Source organism: Solea solea, chromosome 7, assembly GCF_958295425.1.
Source record: "Solea solea chromosome 7, fSolSol10.1, whole genome shotgun sequence".
NCBI lineage: Eukaryota > Metazoa > Chordata > Actinopteri > Pleuronectiformes > Soleidae > Solea > Solea solea.
Window position 1 is genome coordinate 14665723 of NC_081140.1, and position 21441 is coordinate 14687163.

At 39.8% G+C, this 21441-nt stretch overlaps 2 protein-coding genes across 5 annotated transcripts in view; both read right to left on the reverse strand.

Annotated features, from left to right (window-relative positions):
- The window catches only part of LOC131462781 (solute carrier organic anion transporter family member 1C1-like), a 30163-nt gene that overhangs the window by 903 nt on the left and 7819 nt on the right, over positions 1-21441 (reverse strand). For 2 of the 3 annotated variants that reach the window (XM_058634301.1, XM_058634302.1), the window contains exons 3-14: positions 19701-19842; positions 9286-9418; positions 8636-8754; positions 7797-7943; positions 7177-7275; positions 5842-6090; positions 5542-5706; positions 4585-4780; positions 3189-3354; positions 2063-2235; positions 601-665; positions 276-393 (exon numbers count right to left, since the gene is read on the reverse strand). In XM_058634301.1, the coding sequence (XP_058490284.1) occupies positions 276-393; positions 601-665; positions 2063-2235; positions 3189-3354; positions 4585-4780; positions 5542-5706; positions 5842-6090; positions 7177-7275; positions 7797-7943; positions 8636-8754; positions 9286-9418; positions 19701-19842 (1772 nt within the window). The remainder of the gene's footprint in view (positions 1-275; positions 394-600; positions 666-2062; positions 2236-3188; positions 3355-4584; positions 4781-5541; positions 5707-5841; positions 6091-7176; positions 7276-7796; positions 7944-8635; positions 8755-9285; positions 9419-19700; positions 19843-21441) is intronic. The other variant, XM_058634303.1, reaches the window with a different exon arrangement.
- LOC131462782 (uncharacterized) lies at positions 11173-18092 on the reverse strand. 2 transcript variants are annotated; one of them, XM_058634304.1, is made up of 12 exons: positions 17954-18092; positions 16797-16825; positions 16607-16699; positions 16177-16326; positions 15914-16065; positions 15646-15782; positions 15462-15555; positions 15260-15371; positions 14543-14769; positions 14250-14421; positions 13987-14114; positions 11173-13872 (listed from the first exon to the last, which is right to left on the reverse strand). In XM_058634304.1, the coding sequence occupies exons 3-12, from the start codon at positions 16686-16688 to the stop codon at positions 13555-13557; spliced, it is 1572 nt and encodes a 523-aa protein (XP_058490287.1). In that variant the 5' UTR covers positions 16689-16699; positions 16797-16825; positions 17954-18092; the 3' UTR covers positions 11173-13554. The 2 variants fall into 2 exon arrangements, with proteins under 2 accessions (XP_058490287.1, XP_058490288.1); XM_058634305.1 differs by lacking the exon at positions 17954-18092 and having other exon boundaries at positions 16797-17024.

Genomic DNA, 21441 nt, shown 5'->3' on the forward strand with positions numbered 1-21441 from the left:
CTAGTCGTGAGTTAAAGTTGTGAAACCTACATATTCACAATTTGACAAGCACCATGTTGAATTTTCACAAATATGGAAGTCTGTGCCAATAAGGTTTTAAATAATCTTAATTTTTTTCTCATCAATTGTATGTTAGTGTTTATCATCATTGCTGTCCAATATTGCACATGCTTAAGCATAAAGCACCTTTCAAACTCAGATGAACGGTCAGCTGGGTCGTAAAACTGAAATGTGATGATGGAATTGTTAGAGGAAATGTTAGATGCGAGTACAACCTGTATGCTGTGGTGTTGTAGATTCTACAGGCTCCTATACCTCCACACCTCTTCTGACCCCATTTTAGACATGTGGTGTCAATGATGGCTCCAAAGTAGATGGGAGCAGGGATCCCTGCTGTAGGATAAATAAAGCACAGAAACAGTATATTATGAAAGCCTTCCTCTAATATAATTAGAATAATCCTTTTAATAAAGTTGTAAAGTGACAGGTTTTTGGAAGCAGGATGGAAGTAACCAGGATAACGTAATTTTAAAGTTTGCATCTCAGTGCTCGGCCACTGACACAGGCTCATGGAGAGAATTTGTTCTTAAGGCAAATTACCAAGGGTACGTGTTGCCAGTGCATGGAAACCCAAGGCCAGAGATTTCAGCTGTGGTTTTATGCACCTACACGAGGAAAAGAAAGACATACATTGGTTAGAAAAATGTCAAAATCTCATGTCTAGTTGCAAAATGTAGGTGGTATGAAATACATTGTGCAATACAACAAAGTAAATGACAACTATAAACTGTAAACCTTTACAGTTGACATTGCTGTCGTGGTTAGAATGAGTTATTTTCCAGCCATAAAGTTGGGGTCCAATCCCCGATTCCTTTAGTCCACAGTCTCTCAATCCTAGTCCTGGGGACCTAGTGTGCTGCATGTTTTTGATGTTGCCGTGCTCCAACACACCTGGTTCAAATGGTCAGCTCGTCATCAAGCCCTGCAGAAGCCTGATAACGAGCCATTGATTTGAATCAGGTGTGATTCAGGGTTTGAGTAGCTATCAAGTCCAGAAAAACAGATAATAAGTGATCTTATTATCTAAATTACTTTTCCGACGTGGAAGCATCCATCACTGACAATTAGATTGAAGAAATGACAATAAAATAGCTAATTACTGTAAAATGAGTCATTATTTTATTACTGTGTTACAACAATGAAAGTCATTTCATTGTTGTGACACCACAGTATTCAAACAGGACCAGCTAAGAAATATGTGCATATGTCAACATTCCCTGACTAAAAACGTGTGTATGAAAACATTACATCTTGTATCTATGGTGTTAGGTGTTGAGTCAAGTGTCAGCCAGCAGATGTTGCTCTGGTGCAGGAGGATCTACACCTGGTTCACGAGTCATGTCACATGACCTCTCATGAGTTGCTCATTTGCCTGAAATGTCATTGTAGCTGTGTTAATGTCGCTCAGTAACCAAATAGTTGCTTCACATTTCACGTGAAGAATATTTTACTGCTCTATCTGACAATGTTCCCTTTGAAGTGAATGAAGAAGACAATGTAATGTAATCCAGTTCCATTCACAATAACACAAAGCAACCATGTTTTTCCCTGAATTTACATATATCCTATCCTACGCAGAAAAAGCAGCGTTCCTGTCAAATCAATCTGCCCTTTTTCTTTCACTTGGCAGGAGCCGGAGACCACAGTCCCCTTTAGAAACATGAGTGGGAGAGATGCAGCACTGACTGTCATGTCCTATTTCGTACGTCTCAGACTGTGTCATTACAGCAAATTAATGTCGGATCAGTTCAGGCGCTGACTCAACACTTTTTCCTGACCTCATTCGTGTGAAACAGATTAGAGATTTGCCTCAAAGAATTTGAGAGGTTCTCAGCTGACCATTGAAAAGCACCATCATATCAACAGCTTAAAATCCCTGGAAATCGTATTCATGTAAACAGTCAAATTTGATATTCAGTGGTGAACAAAATGTAAAAATGGTGAAATCCTATTATATGTGCATATATATATATATATATACTTTTTAAAACTTAAATCTGACCTGATGAGAAACATGTAGCCTGGTGTCCCCCCAAGGGAGATGATAAAGGAAGTGATGACAGAGAGAGCCAGGAAGTACGGGAACATCCTGTCACAGTCGTCCTTGTCAGGACACTGACCTGTACTGGCTGTAAAATTACCAGCCGCACCGACACAGCTGCAGTTAGAGAAGACCTGAAAAAAAAGAAATAAAAAATTATGTAAAGTTGTACACAAGGGACCATGTATAGTGGGACATAGACAAATATACTGTATATACACAGCAATAAGCTTGAAAACAATCAGAAACTGAGTGCACGCATTAAAGTGTGATGAGCAAAGAGCAAGACTTTATTCTCGTAAAATTACAACTTTATTCTCGTAATATTACAACTTTATTCTCGTAATATTACAACTTTATTCTTGTAATGTATCATTTTTCTCTTAGAATTATGACATTATTTTTCTTGGAAAATTAGGACTTTATTCTCACAATATTACAACTTTGTTCTCGTAAAATTACAACTTTATTCTTACAATATTACAACTTTATTCTTGTAATATATCATTTTTCTCTTAGAATTATGACATTATTTTTCTTGGAAAATTAGGACTTTATTCTCACAATATTACGACTTTGTTCTCGTAAAATTACAACTTTATTCTCACAATATTACGACTTTGTTCTCCTGATATTACTACTTTGTTCTCGTAAAAATTACAACTCTATTCTTGTAATATTATAACTTTATTCTCGTAATATTACAACTTTATTCTCACAATATTACGACTTTGTTTACGCGATATTACTACTTTGTTCTCGTAATATTACAACTTTATTCTCACAATATTAAGACTTTGTTCTCGCTATATTACTACTTTGTTCTCGTAAAAATTACGACTTTATTCTTGTAATATTATAACTTTATTCTCGTAATATTACAACTTTATTATCACAATATTACGACTTTGTTCTCGCGATATTACTACTTCATTTTTCGTAAAATTACAACTTTATTCTTGTAATATTACAACTTTATTCTCATAATATTATAACTTTATTCTTGTAATATTACAACTTAATTTTCATAAAATGACGACTTTGTTCCGTAAAAAAATGACGACTTTGTTCTCGTAATAATACTTACGGTGTTTTTCCCTGAGCCAGCAGAGCCGGAGCAGCCAGCAAGACAAGGCGTAACATATGTGATGTCATTCTCTCCACACACTGGGTCCCAGTCACTCGCTGAACAAAAGCACTCGGAGTTGCAGGCTGTGAACAGTGTATGTCGGTCATAAGATATCTCATCCCTGCTGGAAGAACAGTGGAAAAGCAAAGTACAGATGAGAATATTGTCATTACATACATACAGAGATATACTAACATTGTTGTAGTGTAGTTTATACTATTTGTAATATCGCATAATAACGCAGTTTATCGTTAATTCTTTCTCAAAGTAAACTCACTACGTTATTATTTAGCACGAATGTAAAAGGTTGGTGGCAGAATGGGCCACATAGTGTGAGGGAATGATTCACAGATGAAGGAGCTGTTGGCTTATAATTGCACACTCGCTGGAGCTCCATTAGCTCGCTTCCATCTGCTGCTGAGTTTAATCTATATTGTCAGCAGTGCCACTTCAATTGCATCTGCAGCTGATAATCAGGTTAAAGAGCCTCGGCAGGGTATTGAAAACACATTTGTTTTTTTTTTTCTTGTGGCGGGTCTGTGCTGTTGTTTGTGGCTGAGTTGAGGAGCAATCTCTTTACTGCTGTTTTTCAAACTTTCAAGCCCGGGGAAAAAATGCCCAGTTCCGGGTGCCAAGTCAAAGATTCTTCATGTTAAATATATTATGGCAACATTTGACTCCTCGGTCCAGAGCAACTGATGCCATTTTTCTGCGCCCCAGTTCTTGTGACTCATAGCTGCGTCGCTTGGCTTAGTCTCCACGTGTGAGGTATGGCTTTTTGGCCACATTTCATTCCACATGTGATTAGACTTCTCTGGACAGTATATCTGACAACACAGCTGGACATATAAAACTTTTTGCACAGCACTGTATTGGTAACTGTTTGTACATATTTGACACCACATCAACTTTAAATACATCGAATCAGGTAGTGAAGAGTTCATGCAGTCCCTATACTACTAATTGTGTGATTTTACTGTTTTATGTATATTTTTTGTTTGTTTTGTTTGTATAAAAATGCTTTTAAGGACACGTATTGAATTGTGTTTGAATGTAAATTCAGCCACTAAAGACAGAATTTTTTCTCTATTCGTCTGTGTGAATGTATTCATTTTAAGGGGATATGAATATTTCTGTTTTAGTGCTCGTGTTAAGCTGTCACCATAGCCGACTTTCAAATCTGTGCACGTGTACATGCACCTGCACATTACATGCATTACATATAATACTCCACATCAAAACCATTTGCTCCTTGATGTGCAACTCCGACCATCAAAGTGACATGCGATTCATTCCTCTCTCTTGCATTTAACCAGTATGTGAGTGTATTCAGTCCCAGTCAGTGGCCACTCACCTGTTGTATGAAAGCGTCACCCCGGCAACTTTGGCGTTCTCGCAGCTCATCGCGAAGAAGAACAGCGAAAGGACGTAGCCAATCAGAGATGTGCCAAAGGCAAACTTGGCTGCACCCATGATGTTCAGCTTTAGCCTCTTCATGAGCAGACCTCCAGAAAACATGCCCAGTGCCACAGCAGGGATATTGATCACACCTAGGAGTAAGAGACAAGGTGATCATTGAGTTGCTTGAAGGCCATTGATGGATAATGATTTAATATATAGAATGATTTCCTTATGTCCCAGACAAGTACACTGAGATGTATTTGGAGCTCAGTGTATAGCGCGACCTGTGTCTTTGCCTTTGCTGCGTCTCCTTCTTTTAATCTCCTCTTTTTCGACCTTCATTTATCACCAATTTGAAGATGGTCTTTTATCTATACCCATGTCATTAGTTCCGGTCACTAATAATGCATTCTCTTTTATTTCCATGCAGCCAATCTGGTCAGCGCAGGCAGCTCTTTTGATGAGACCACATGAACCTAGATGCTTTCAAGTTCTCCAGTTCATATTTTATTTCACATGCACAAGCGCACTCTTCATATTCACAAATCTACCCCCCGCTGCAGCTGTAGTGTTAGCAGGATTTGCAACACGCTCCCTTGTTTTTAAACAATATTTGTGCTGCATTCACCAAACAGATTAAAAATACAAATACATGAAGTGGAAAAAGAAAACTGCTGACTAATAATTTGGAATAATAATCGCAATTCATGTGTGATCTTTACGCTATATACTGTGATCGTACTTGACACTAGAAATCATTTGAATAAACTAGGCACAGAATTCAAACCAAGCAACAAAAAAAAAACTCCCTGCCCCCCTGTGATGATTTTCCAGGTTTTAACACAATTAATTCATGTGCTACTTATTATTATTTATGGGGAGGGGGGGGGAAGTGAATCATAACGCATACCCATCAGAAAGTTGGCCTTCGAGGCAGACTGCCTGAAGTGCTGCTCGATGTACTTGGGCTTGTAGGTGACCATGCCGATGAGAGAGTTCAGCTGGATGATTGTCACACACAGGTAGATCAGGTACACGGGGTGTCCCAGCAGAATTCGCAAGGATGGAATAAAATCTGCCGACGGATTAAAGACGTGGCTTTAAACTCCTGCCGACAGTGCAACAGTGCAAGGACATGATTTTCTCTTGATATGAAGCAATATAAGCCTTATGAGAAACAGTTCAAATAATGTAAATGATCCATCCTCACCTTTGGCCATTTCTATAAAACTAGTATGTTCATCTGCAGAATACTTGTGCTTGAGCAGGGGGGCGTTCTTCATGAAACTCTTCTGCTCTGCTGTGCACTCCTCTGGTCCCCGGGGTCCAGGTATGGGCAGTGAACGAGGCAGGAACCAGAATGGGATGGCAGAGAACAGGGTGATGACCCCGGCTATGAGGTAGCCCAGCCACCAGGCCCCAACCCAGCGGGCATCTGCCGGTGTGATGGTGAGAGTTTCTGTGTTGTGGGGGAGACGGATTAATACTGAGGCTGATGCTGAGGCTGCACATACTCATTACTTATTATTGTGACACTTGAATGTTAATCTTTCTCCACTGGACCAACAAGAGGAGTGCGTTTGGGCAGAGCTTTTTAACCCAATATATGATTTGATACTTTTATTACGCTTCTCCTTTTCCTCTGTCGCTACCTTCTTTCTCTCTGAAGTCTAATGTATCCCTCACCATCCCTCACGCCCTTCTGAAGGATTTGTCCCTCCTCTGCGTCGTCTGGCCTCATTCATTAGCTAATCCATGCTAATCCCGCACACCTGCTCTGACTCCGCGCACTCGGCCGGTCGTGCGGTTGATTTTGTATCTGATAACATCCTGTCTCGCTTTCATGAATGACAAGAGCTTTTTTTGAACGGCATCAGTTAGACCTGTGATGACAGCAAGAGTGCAGATGTCGCCGTTCTATTCCTGTATTCTAGTTATCCATAGCAGGACCACTGTAGGGCTGCAAATAAGGATTCTTTTCATTATCGAGTAATCCGTCGATTATTTTCCCGATTAATCCGGTTTTGGTCTGTTAAATGTCAGGAAAAGTTGAAGAATGTCCATCGTTGTTTACCAAACCTGGAAATGATGATGTTCTCTAAAGTCTATTTCTGTCTTCAAACCAAAAATCATTAAGTTTTAATGATTGCTTTGTCATACGGAGCAAAGAAACCAGAAAATATTCACATTTAAGAAGCTGAAAAATCGGAAAACTTGCTTTAATTATTGAAAAAACAATCAAAAACGTTGACGATTTATCTAGTAATAATCGTTCCTCCTGCGATATGTCCAAACATTCTCTATAAAGAAAGCAAACTCTTTTTTTAGAGAATACTGAATTACCCCGTATAACAACCCACTGCTTTACTACTGTACATTCCATTATTAAATGATGTAAGTATGTAAGTACATGTAAGAAACAAACTTTCCTTGCTAAGCTGCTAACGGCGTCCATATCATGTAGGAACAAAAAATCGTCCGGACAATACAAGCTCTGTCTGAGTCTAGACTTTGAAATTATAAATACTCTGGCGTTTCAACTCACCCATCTTTACAAATCCGATATCCACGTAGATTTTGGCACACAGGGAGCCCAGCAGGTAGCCAAACACGGGACCGACCACTGAAATGGTCTGCACACAACCTATGGTTTCATAGACATGGACGAAAATGACCCACAACAAACAAACTGGTGAGAGATAAATCTTTAGGTCAGACTTTGTAAGTAGGAATCAATATTTACTGCAGTAAGAGCATCATTAGAATCACAATCAAGACAGAAATGTTCCTGTTTTTTTTATATAGTGTATCTTGGCCATTCTTTTACATGATTGAACACAGGGCAGTATGTACACTGACACACATATAATCTGTGCTAAAAATGATACACTGCAGGGTAAATACAGCTGTATGACACTTAAACTGTCCTGTATACTGTATACTGTATACTGTCAGTGGTGTAACTATAAACAGTGCACACACAAAGATATGATTGTGTGTCCAGTTTTACTGTAAGCCTATTTATCACATCATTCAACTGTAAACAAAAATGCTTTACTGCGCCGGTGTGTCAGACGAGTGAGAGACACACCGGCGCAGTGGTGTGTTCATACTCCAATTTTCACCTTCGTCAAACAGTCCAAAGGTGTATATCTCTTTTCTTACCCACATACAGGGCCGCATTTTCCTCGCTCGCAAAATCATCTATGTAAGAGATCCCAAGGGGCTGAACGGGCGTCTCTCCAATGCCGCGCAGAACGTTTCCCAGGAGCACATAGATCCACATCGACAGGTTGGACTCGCTTTCGCAACCTGCAGTCAGGACGGAGTAAGTGTGATGATTTACTCGTCGACAGAAGGGTCATCGCCAGTGATTGCATATGCATACAGCCAGGCAGTGCTGGTTTAATATGATCTGATTCAACACAGCGCGGTGCAATGCGATACGAGGATATTGGGGACGACGCGATGTATTCGATGTCGTAGATCTGATTATTTCATCGCTCCAAAAAACATTGAGTTTTACAAACTAAGAATGTTAACCTTTCACAGAGAGGTCTGTCATGCCTGCTTACGAAAAGTTTCAGCCGTCACATGGTGCTGTAAAGGAACACTAGTCATAATAAGAATAAGAATAAGAATAATATACAGGTGATTTACATTAGTTGTGATGCCTGTGTACTTTGCAATCTTTCCTTCTCTCCGGTAAAAAATAGTAATGTATTAAAGATATTAACAATATGACTATAAGAAGTTCAAAGAGATTATAGACAGTTTCTTGATATATCCAGTATAAACAGAATTAAGATGACAGTATATTGCACGTGGGATGAGTAGCCTCATTATGTACTCTCTCCACCACAGGTCTAACTTAGGAGGAATAAAATGATTAAAATATCCAATTATTGGGTCTATCACATTTCGAAATAAACGCATGAATCATCTAATAATCGAGGAGATCATACTTTATTTTATTTTATTTGAAGTATGTGTGTAAAGCTCACCAGTTGCTGGCACTTCAGGTAGTTTACCGTCTCTGGTCAGGTCGACTGAACCCAGTGGACACGGAGAGGGGTTCAGTGTTGAGTTCTCTACCCACCGCACTGAGGTTTCAAATTCATAGCTATACGCAAAACACAAATGACACTTTCAAAACGAGCAAATATGAACAGTTGAAGAACTAAAAGAAAAGAAAAGAAATGAGTGGAAGTGGATTTTACATGTCATTTCAGATTAAGTCTCACTGTTAAAGGTTAATCTAGTGCTCCACCTGTAATATACTGTGTGTGTATATACATGACAAGTTCAATGAAAAACAGTTTGTGAAGCTCGTCTTAAGGCGCACTTCTTCTCCTTGGCCTTTGATGCAGCGTGAGTTGTTTTTCACGTTCTTATGTGAGATGTTGTGTTTTCACTCATTTATTAATGTTGTTTTTAAATTCAAAACGTGGACTGGATAAAAGGCCTACAGTGTAGATATAAGACAGACACAGCATTGTTTGGCACAGCTTTGAGAAGGGAATGTAAACAAACAGCGATACACACATTTCATGTCTATTACCCAATCTTTGCTGTGCAGTCTGTTTAAATTCGGCTCCAGTTTACGGACTGAATTAAAATCCGAGAGGCAGGCCTACTGGCTCCTCCCACTCACCGTCCAATGATGAAGTGAGGCAAAGCGATGATGAAGGTGCCGATGGACATCAGTACACAACCTACTGCGATGACCTTTGGCCGATGGAGTTTGGCCCCAAAGTAACTGACGAAAGCGATCACCAACAGGTTACCTGGAGGGCAGAAAGTCTAGGTCAGATAGGGGGAAAAATACTTTTAACGATTTGCATTTAGCTTTGTATTTCTAGAATAGGGGAGTGTTTTTTTTGTTTTATTGTTTTTAAACCTCAGTTTCCCTCTGAGCCCACCAGTGGTGTCACTGGTGGGCACGTAACAAAAATAAGAATGAAGACATTTGTCAACTTGAGGTTGGAAAGCACAATTTCTCAAAAATACTAACCCTATTCTCGTAATACAAAGCTAAATGCAAATCGGTGAAGTATTCCTTTAAGTTTAAGGATGAATCGATGCTATTTTTTTATTTTTTTATTTAACCTTTATTTAACCAGATAAAAGACCCATTGAGATCGAGACCTCTTTCACAAGGGTGAGCCGGCCAAGAAAGGCAGCAGCATAGTTAAGAAAAACAGGGAGAAATGGCCGGACCCTGAATCCATAATTTGATGCTAGCAATTCATATTTGGAATTTAAAACGTGATGATGATGATGTCACCTGCGTGCATCCAGGCTTTGATGTCCGTAACGACATGATGATTTGTCTGTTATCACATTTAAGTGCTACCTGTTCATAATCAGGGACATGGAAACTCCACTCTAAACAAGGTGGAAAAAAAGACAGATAAGCCTCTGTCATATGCCTGACCTTTACAAAGCTTCAATTGATGAGACGTCAGTCTCTCGTGTGTGAGAGAGACGTGGCGGGGGGGGGGGGGGGGGGGAGTAAAAGTAATGATCAGTAAAAGGACACGTGCAACATGTGAATGTAAAGGACATTCTTAGAAGTCCTTGACAGTCGTCCGTGTTAATGCACATGGTAATGACGCAATTACCGCACTTACACAGTGGAACTATTGTACAAAAGCGGTAAGCACAGTGAGCCGTCACTGTACGTTTAATTTCTCTCTCCTTCTGTACCCCCTCTGATCACTTCTCTCTTGTTTCTTGCACTTTCTGTTCCTTTTTTCTCCTCTCTCTCTCTTCACGCTGCCCTGCTCTGCCTCTGTGTTGCCCTGGCAACAGTCCTATAGAAAAAGCTTGTTGCCTAGGCCACATGAGAGAAGCAGCTTTCATGAGAGAGATGAAGAGATAGACGGGGAATATAGCTTTGACGGTGCCGCTGGGTTGTCCGCCTCACCTTTCCCTCTGGCACACAATCAGAGTATAAGCAGGCCACACACTCAGTCACAGTACTGGTAAAAATGTTGCTTATTCCCCACTACTACACAGTAAAAAACCGAGTGTCAATTCAACTCTAAGAGAGTTGAAATTAACTCCGTTTCAGATAACATTTGGTCCCACTCAAAATTAGAGTTAAATTGACTCTATGGCCAGTGTCAACTTTTCAGAGTTAATTTTACTCAATTTAGTGTCAAAATTAACAATGAAATGTGTAAAAATATTTAACACTGAGGTTTATTCACACTGTTCAGAGTAATATGATTACACTTTATAGAGCCATGTTTACTCCTAATAGAGTTTTAAAATGACACTCTAATGTGTAAAAATATTTAATTTTTATTTCCATACAGTGTTTTTTTTACATCTAGGTATTGATTTTATATATATATATATACACATATATATATATACACATACATATATACACACACATATATATGTATATATGTGTGTGTGATCTAACCTATCAAATGGAAAAAACACATTTAGACAAGGTGACAGTAACAGTGTTCTTTAATGCTCAACAAATGAAGCAATATGGAACAACCAAAAGATCTGTGTCATTACCTCCATATGACATTTGTATGTCAAAAGGCCTTGGATAATGCAGGCTGTCAGCATGAAAGACCACAAAATTGCTCTTTGTCCTGGTCACCTCATATGCATGGTAATGTTCTTTAAAGGTAACTGTAAATATAGGCAAAGTGAGCAGCAACAATTTGTCATGTATTATCAGCGCTGACTCAATCTGGTAAAAGACAGGCATTTCAGATTCAACTTTGCCACAAATAACCAGATGTGGGCGGTAAACAAAACCATTGTGTTTAGCCCAATTCACTTTCATAACTTGAATACTGGAAGGCACTTGCACTGCCTTGACAATTTCAGAACCTCCTTTTACCGTTTCCAAAGACACCATTTTCCCAGGACCAATGTCTAACCGACTAAAAGTTGTGCAAGATCGCCAAAGATATGCCATATGATGCTGGTGTTTTTTGGCCAGTGTTTTGGTGATATTTTTAAATGACTTGAGCTGTTTCTTGAAAAAATTGTGCTTGCCTTCATAGCGCATGCACCAACTATGAAGTACAGGTCCTATTTTTTGAATAATGCGAGGATAATGGATAAGAAAATGGTGCTTTGGTAAAAGGTTTTTCTGGGGATACAACATCTTGAACAGTTTGTGGTGTTCCACAATCAAATGTTTCAAATATACACACAGACCTTGAGATAACATGGGAGAAAATACAATGTTCATTATTTGTAGTAATAAAAGAAGAAGGCCCCAATGTTGGTCAGTAGAGGTTACCAAATCTCCAAAGAGGAGTGGTGCATTCCTCAACAAGCACCATGACTGAACTGCATTCAGTCCCAGATCATTAGACTCTCGACCTAAATTCACAGATACAGGCCTATTGTTTCTTTCCATGAATCCATAATCAAAACTTTGAATTCTTGAATTCAGCTCCCCCAGTGTTACATGTTGTTCTTTAAAATACAAAAACAAGAGCTTCAATTCGTACTGGGCCACCCCTTCCAAAATGTCATGCATCACATCAACTGAGAAGTTCTCAGTTGTGTGAAAATATGACAATGAATTCAATGAACTTGACCTCTTCACACCAAAAACATAAGGAAGAGATGGATTATCAGCCATTTCTTGACAGTGAGCAGTGTGAGTGTCTCTGGTGCGCAACACTATTTTGGGAGAATCTTCAGAGAATTCGGTTTGAAAGCTCTCTTTTTCAGCTAAACAAAATCTGCAACAGTACCTTGCACTGAAGGACTCAACCAGACCGAACAAGCTATGTAAGCCTAAATTATCACCAGTAACCTGTACAACACTGCCACGAACACGACCACCATATAGTGGAATCTCAATACCATCGTTCTCTAAAACTTTAATATCTCGAACAACAGGAGCAAGAATTTCACTAAAACTGTACTTTTTAAGATCTTGTGCATGAAATAAGGCACACAGGTGTATGTTGGCCAAAAGAGAATTCCATTTTGGAGAGAAGTTTCTTAAGGTAAAATATATTGCACCCAATTTATGAATACCTCGCTTGGAACCGAGAGGATTTGCAACCTCAAAGTCATCATAGAACATTTGTATCTGCACTGTGTGCTTTTCAGTTGAAAACAGAGGGTGAGTCTTAAAAAAATATCCATCATGAATATCTCTGAGTCTTGAGTCATCAGTGTCTGAGATTTTCAACATTTCTGCAACATACTGACTTTTAAATATTGACTCCAATGTAGATAAAATGGGAACATACATGAATTTATCTTGAACGACTGTCTGATCATATGTTCCAGTCTTTTTATTTCTCCTTGTGTCAAATCTTGAGCCAATTACACATTCAATGGGTTCCACTGTTTCCCACTTGCCTGATAAAAATTTTGATCGTTTGTATTCTGAATTAAGAACTGTGAAAGGATTCTCTAAATCCTCAAAACATGCTTCAACTTTCTTGCACATTTCCGTTTCTCTTTCATCACCAAATACATGCTTAATGACAGTTTTTTTAGCATGCTGCTGTATATCTTGAACAATCTCTTCCATTGACGTCACAACAGAGTTCACTACACTTTGGCTTACACCTGCTGCCTTTAAATCAGAAATTACTGCTGCACAACTATTTACAAGATGTGCTGAAGATAAGGTGGACTGTGCCTCCAAATGTTCAGACGACACATCAACATCAGTGGCATTACACGCGACACTTTGGTGTGATGAAAAATCACTTTCTGAACCGCTTACATGGCACTTGTTCAGATGCTTTCTAAAGCCTGAAAAGCTACCAAAAGAACGTGAACATCCAACTTGGCCACATTTAAGATGAAGAGTGCGGCCAGTGCAGAGACCATGAATTACCTTAAGGTGCTTTATAAGACTGTTTGGTCTCCCATGGTCACTTCTGCAAAGAAAACACTTCATTATTTGACACTAACGCACCATTCTTGCTCGCAGCTCTGCAACTCTGGGAGTTTCCTTTGTTTCCCCAACATCAATGTTGTAAATGGTTGTTTGGAGAAAAGTGAAAACGTTGGCCAAGGAAGAGCTGTAAGAGGTACCAAAGACGTAATGGGCCTTAAAGAGTTCGTCAAGGGCTCCCACTGAACATGTTGCCTTACATGGTAGCGCATACTTGTCAATCACAATAAAGAAGGTGTGAATGCTGCTTCTTGCAGGCCCCTGAGCGAGGAGGTATGGCTGGCTGCTTTGGCTGATGTTATCCAGGTGCTGCTGTACACTGGTTCCAGCCTACAAATAAACAAACATACAACAGCAATACTTAGTGAGCAACCACTCACAACAGATCACTGTGCATGAAACTGAGGTGATGAAAACTATATTTTTAACAGCTATTCAGCATACTTTTATGAATCTGATGAGGTGTTCCACAGCCTGACATGCCGACACCTTCCCCGGCCTCTTCCTTCCCTGTGCAGATGGTGGTAGGAGATGGAGGAGCAGCAAGATAGCAGACATGTCACTGTCCCAGCCTACAGACCAACAGACATCATCTTAGCATTAAGATAAGACAAGATAAGAATATATATGCCCCATGTACATTAAATTGGTACATTAAATTGGCACAATTACAAAAAAATAGCAATTAAAAACAGTCCCAGTCATACCATTCTCAATTTCAGCAGTTGACTCAGCATTGCGCATTAAATCCAAGAGCTCTGTGGTCGGTACCAGTCCATGGCTTTCTGTTATCACTTTTCTTTTCAGATTAGTGGGCCACTTTTCCAGGAATTTGTTGGCTGTGGCCTCCCCAAACAGCAGTCTGAAATCTTGTTCTATCTGTAATGCAAAAATACAGTGCAAATAAAGGGGTGATGAGACACACTGCATGTGTGATGTCCACATTTGAGGAAACTTAATTTTGCTGCTCTCTCATTTTGAACAACTGGAGATGTCTTACCAGTCCAGGCGTGTCTAGTAATCTTGGAAAGACCGAGAACACATCCCCTGCTCTCTTCTCATTGTTGACCATTGACTGACGATAAATGAAGGTAGCTTTCATCTTCTCACGGATGGTGTCTTCATCAGCAGAGTGTTTTAAAACGGCAATAGCTGCTTCCACATCCTCATCAGATAGCACTTTGTCAGCAGTGAAGGGTCTGGGTTGAACACGGCTTGGCCCACCAACTTCAAAGACAAAACACAATTTTATTGACTCCTGCCTACACAATTCATCAATATCATATGTAACTTGGGCTGTCACAATTATGAATTTTTAGTTTACGAATAACTGCCATACAAATAATAGTGTTGAACTGTTTTAATCTTTTTCTGCTTGTCAGTCTTTTGCAGCATTTCTTTAAATACTGGATTTTTCAACCATATTGAACGGCTGCATTTCTTTAGCTACATCATGTTAAACTGTCTGTTATATTTAGACACTCGTCTGAACGAATGACATGATGTCATTTAAGGGGACCAATCCAACCTTAAATGGTGGGAAATAACATGGAAATAATGATGGAAGGAATGAAAAAGGGATGGAAATATGACATTTCTGTTAGTTCTTCCTGCGGTTTTTGTAACTATGAATGTAAACAATTATGACAGCTATGCATAATAATTGCGATCATTCAAGTTATTGATAACTGTGACAAGCCTGTAAAAGTAAACTTACTTTTGGGAGATTTGCTCACAGACACACCTCTTTCCTCTGCACTTTTTCGTTGGATGGTTTTCAACCGCCATGCAAGGTATCCGGACCCACTTTCTGGGTCGTAGTAATGTTCCTATATGTAATTAAAACACACACACAGACTGACTATACTGTCAACAAAGGGTAAGGATGTGTTTAACGTAGTGAGGACCTTTTTACTTACATATCCATGCTGTGAATATGGGTCCTCCAGATATGGAAATAGAGCAACTATCCCCTGCGCATACAACACTCTGACACTTTTGGGGGGGGATGTCCTAATGTATGAATTCAATGATTACAGTCACTCAATTAACTACAATGCAAATACTAACAATGTTTCTATAGCCTACATGTCTGATTCTTACCCATGTGTTTGTGTCATCTCAGCAGTGAGAATGTTAATCATCTGTCTTCTGGTGGCATCTTTTAGTGATTTTGTTTTTGCATACTCCTGCATGATTTTTTCACCACCAGGCTTTGTTGTAAGGATTTTTTCAATCAACTTGAATGGAAACAAAATATGCAGTCAGAAATTGTGAAACCAAATATACAACTGGAAAATGATAACATAAAAACATTCCCCATCAAAAGGGAACCAAATCCAGATAAGACTTAACAATGCCCACTACTCACCGCTTTCGCCTCAAAGTTAATGTGGCATGGCTTTTTAGGCCGACTTCCTTCGACAGCAGCTGCTTCTTCAGGAGGGTCACACATCGTGAAGTTCAGAATGATAGTATCATCAGATGCTGCTGAGCATGATGATGATGATGATAGAGAGGCATCTGTGTATGAAGAATATGAACAAAACAGACACATATTAAATGAAGCTGTTATTACTCGTGGCCCAACCTTAAAGTTTAATATGAAAACATATGTGAATGGTCAGTGATTACCAAGTTCTTCTTTGCTCAACATGACTTTGAAGGTTCCAGGTGACTCCTTCACTATTTCTTCAAAGACTTCTCCATCAACTTCTGTGTCGGATTGGTCAAACACCTTCAAATCTGGCTGCCTGCCTTCTGGTATGTTAAATTTTAGGCACACTGAAGTAAATGAAAATAAAAAGGATACATCAATTGTAACAAAACTGGAAAGACAATTTCCTTATGATGAGAATCAAAACATCAACCAAGTAGAGTGAGTGTCATGTCCTCACAAAATGCTGTTGAGATTAAACTTAAGTCAATGGGTAATTCCCATCCATTGTAAGGCACAGCAGAAACAATTAGCGACTCAGGTAGTTTAGAAGGGATGGTTTTAAGATGAATTAGGTGTATTAACCAAGAAAAAAGTTGTGTGTTTCATCCTGATGGACTCACTAACCTTCTTTCATGAAAGCGTTGAATGTTAGGTCAGACAGCCTAACATACTTCTGCTCCCCATCAAACAATACACGCAGCAGCATTTTTATTTATCCTATTAAAATAAACAAAGGGAAAAAATGACAACCGAGAAAAAGCTGTTAATCAGTTACCTATTAATGTATATTGTTCCATAACCTTAACCTACTTACCAGCTATTGATCCACTTCGATTACAATTACTGTGAACAACAAGACAAATATAATATAGTTACATTGAGATTAACAAATCCATAATGCTATCATTTAACTAAATTGGTTTCTCACATAATTTTGATGGAATATAGTTGGGGATCTTAAGTCAAATGGATCATTCTGGTGCACTCTGACAGCAAAATTTAATTTAACAAAGACAAAATATTTCAGTCCATTGTGTAGTAGAACAGAAGGACTTAGAATGTTTCTATCTTAGTATAAGTACAAGAGGACCTTTTAATCATAATTAGGAAATTACATGCTTAAAATCGTCCAGTTGTCATGCTGGGGAGCCCTGGCCGGGCATCTGCCTCTCTTCCTCGAGGCTCTCGCCCAGTTTTTTCAATTTTAACGATACAGAACAGCTCGGAAAAGAAACTGCTTATGAGCTAATGACCGGAGATTTCACTCAGCAGTACGTGAGTGCGCATGCGCGTCTACTAAGAAACACATCGGTTGCTGTGGGGATCGGTGCGTTTCACACACACAAAGTTTGAAAACCCCTGCGCTATACAACTTCCGACGTTTCACAGTCACTGACTACAGTAGCATGACAAGAGATTTCAACTCGGTGAAGGCGGCTCATTGCCCGCTGTAAACATAAGTGTCTCGCTGTGCATAAGCACCACTTTATAACTTTATTCGTCAGCGGGAGCGAGCGACACTGCCGCGTGCGCTTTATCATATTAGGCACGGCAAATTATCATTTATCGTATGAAACTAAAGCCACGCGGGGGCACCACGGCATTTGCCGCGTTGCCGTGGTGGTACGCTTCAAAATAATTAGCGATTAGCATGCTAATAAAAAGTGAGGTAAAACGCTACCACAACACAAGCAGCGTGCATTAATGTCTCGCCAGCATTCAGAATGAATACATAGTTAACATGTTAGCTACATACTGAAGGTGCATCTTAAGAGCACATGTCGACCTTGGTAAATGTTAGTTAGCTGTAGGCTATGTATGCTGCATGTAGCTACTGACCGGGTCATCCAATAAAGGGTTATATGTTCACAACGCATCTTCAATCAACATCTATGAAATTATAAAACCGTGTTCAGTTGAAAAACAATCCTTAAACGATGTCGCGAACACGGGAATGTTAACGTTACTTACCTGACTGCCTCACCTCTCCAGACTGACTCCAGCAGGGCGTTCAAGATGTCATGTAGACTGGCGCGTAATCGTCACTGTGTAGAGTTAAATTTTTCACTGCATGTCTGCAGAATTTTACACTGACTTTTAACTCTACTCTTAGAGTGGATTTACTCTGCATATAGTTGTAAATACTCCATCTAGGTTAAAAAAGGTTGACTCTGAAATTTTAACACTCCGTTTTTTACTGTGTATGTTACCCTGAGCCCAAACTGCCTGTCTGACAGTAACACAGCAAAAGTAGAAAGACTGAATGAGCTTTATTCCCTACTACAGTTAATATTTACTCATGTGGCAGATACCTTTATCCAAAGTAAATCCCATCGGATGTTCAATGCTGAAGCTTCAGTGCTGCAGAAGAGCTTGACATAGTGCTAAGTGTTAAATGTGTTCACTAAGTCAAGGTGAAAATCAGGTACATAAGTGGAGTGACAGTGCCAGTTAGCCAGCATGTAAGAATGTTCGTAGAGGAGGGGCTCCAGGAAGAGATGAGCCTTCAAGAGACTTGAACATCTGGCAGCTTAATTCCATCAACAGGAAAACCACAAATGAGAACCCTCTTGGACTGTGATTGTCTTGTGTGACGGGATACGATGTTCACTCAATTATCTTTGACCTACGGCCAATTTAGAGTGTCCAATTTGCCTCATCCCCAAATCTGCATGTTTTTGGACTGTGGGAGGAAAGTGGAGAAAACCCACGCACACACAGTGAGAACCCAGGTCTTGTTGCTGCAAAGTCAAAAGTACTGATGACTCCAACCTTGTGGCCCCCGAGATTCCACATGCGATTTAAAAAAAGAAAAGCTGAATGATTAGCCCTTAATGAATCACAATTAACACATAAACACTTTTTAATCTTTCTCAGCTTAAAGGAATATTTGCATTTAGCTTTGTATTACCAGAATAGGGGTAGTGAAAAATTGTGCTCTCCAACCTCAGTTTCCCCTGAGTTGTTACGTGCCCACCAGTGACACTTGGTCCGAGGCTTGAAACTGCAACGCTAATTCCTCACTTTTTAGACCCACTCGTAGGGGGACAGTGTCCGCCATCTTTGCTAACAGTTACGCTAACAGGACCAAGTGTCACTGGTGGGCAGAAAAGATAGGAGACATTTCTCAACTCATGGGAAACTGAGTTTGGGAAGCACACTTTTTCAAAAATACTACCCCTATTCTAGTAATACAGAGCCAAAGTAAGTATTCCTTTAAATTTGAAAACTATTATAACGATTATTCTTGTCTATCATCAACCTCATTTTGTTATGAAAGCCTAAAGGTAATTATTTTTTGATATTTTCTTAAAGGCACTGTCTGTTTACAGCGGATACAGGTGTTCGATAAAAGATGGCGATTGGTAAACCCTGATGATTCCCCTTGTATATCCCTAGAGGAAGCAGAGATTGAATTAAAACTTACAGAGAAGTTCCCGCATATCAAAACCGTCCATAGCATGTCCACATCAAAAACAAAGCTTGGACCCATATATGTCCCTGAATGACACTATGACTCACTACACACGCACATTCTGCCCTCTTCCTGGCAGCCTGATGAATCCTTTATCTGCAGCTTGAATATCAGAAATAATAAGAAAACCATTAATATTTTGGTCCCAAAGACAGTGGGGGGAAGGGGGGGGGGACACACGACACATACAGAGGCTGTAAACAGAACCACAAAGCGATAGCCGTGACCGGCAGGCCCACTCACCTATCTCGAAGCTCCCATCAATGACACCTATTAGGTAACTGGGGATGTCAAAGCGCCTCTCCAGCTGAGTAATTGTGCTCTTCATGTAGCTCCCCGACAGAGCCTTTGCAAAGTAGGCAAAGGACAGAGCCATCAGAAACATCTGGGAAAAGAGTTAAAAAATAAAAAAAAGGGGGTGGGGGATAGGAAAGAAAACAAAGAAATGGGTTAATGTGTGTTAAACCACAAATACGACATTTCATTTTTGTTTTCCTGCACTTGATTGTGCGACGTTCACATGTGACGGGACCGAAGGAGATCGCTCTGTGAGAGCTACGATGCAGTCACTTAGTCCATTAACCTACTTTCAGTGGTTCAGCATTCAGTAATTAAGACGCGCCAGCATCGTAGGAATAATGAGGTTCAGATGAAAGAAGGGGTTTCAAGTGGGAGGAGAGGGTTGGACGTAAACACGTGTAGCGTGGAGAGCACTCACCGTGCGTACCATGCAAAATAATAGCAGACAGACTGACGAGTGATTGAACGTGAGAACGTCATCAATATATTTCACATAATAAAATTAGTCAAGCTGAAACATAACACATAGGTAAAAGGCAGGACGACGAACTCTGTGACACAGACGGACTGAAACTGAAACCATGGAAAAATGTCCTCTCCTGGATTTGTTTTGATTTGTGCGATGAAGAAGAGAAGTGAGCAACCGTGAACAGTAAGCGAGCCCACAGTAACATCACAGTTATGACCAAGGGTAATCTAATAAACCATGGCAGACTTTCAAAGACAAATGCAGTATCAACACAACAGCGAGAAACCAACGGTAACTTCCTGGTTTGAACTAAACTGTGGTCGGTTGAACTTGCCTTTTTAGTATAATGTAGTGTCTGACGTTTATAAACGATTTCTAAAAACTACTGAACCAATGGAGCCATGAAATCATTGAGTTCTTTTTTGAATCCAACAATCGCCCCCTGGTGGCTACTTAATATATTTTAATTTCCTATTTGGCTGCCGGAGGGCCCTGGAAGACTTTGTCCATTTGTTTCCCCTCACATCCTCTTTTGAACTGAAGCTTAAGAGTTTTGTGATCATAATGTTTTGCTGTTGCTGATAAATTTGGACCAAGATTTTGCAATGACCTAATTACCTTCACCAAGGAGGTTGTCTGTCTGTCTGTCTGTCTGTCTGTCTGTCTGTCTGTCTGATTGACTGTCTGCCTCTCAGTGAGCAGCACAGAGTTAAAGAACGGATTTTGATGACATGTTCTGGGGATGCAGGTTATGGCCCATGGAAGAGATGGCTAGATTGTTGTGTTGATCTGTTATGAATCCTGATTGTGATTTGTTTTACTATACTAATACTATTTTAGTTTCACTGTGGGAAACTGAGTGGCCTTGGCGCAGTTTTGGCGTCTCTTATTGACAATGCTTTATCTCACTTTTTTGCAATTGTGCTAAACAAATGTAAGCAGGGGTCTAATCAGTGAACACTGCAGCCAGCAACTCCTCAGAACAGATAGCCCTCATCCAAAGCACTGAACTTTAAGTACCAACATGGGACATTTACGGAATAAGTACTGTGCGATTAGGCATGATGCAGGTCTGCAGTTTCACATTTTTCCTCCTTTATCTGTAGTAACTTTTACAACTGCAAGGAAACAACTGATGCTGAAACAAGTTAAACCAAACTTCCTGCCAGAAAATGTCTTGACCCCTGACCTTGGCTAATCTAATCTAGAATCCCA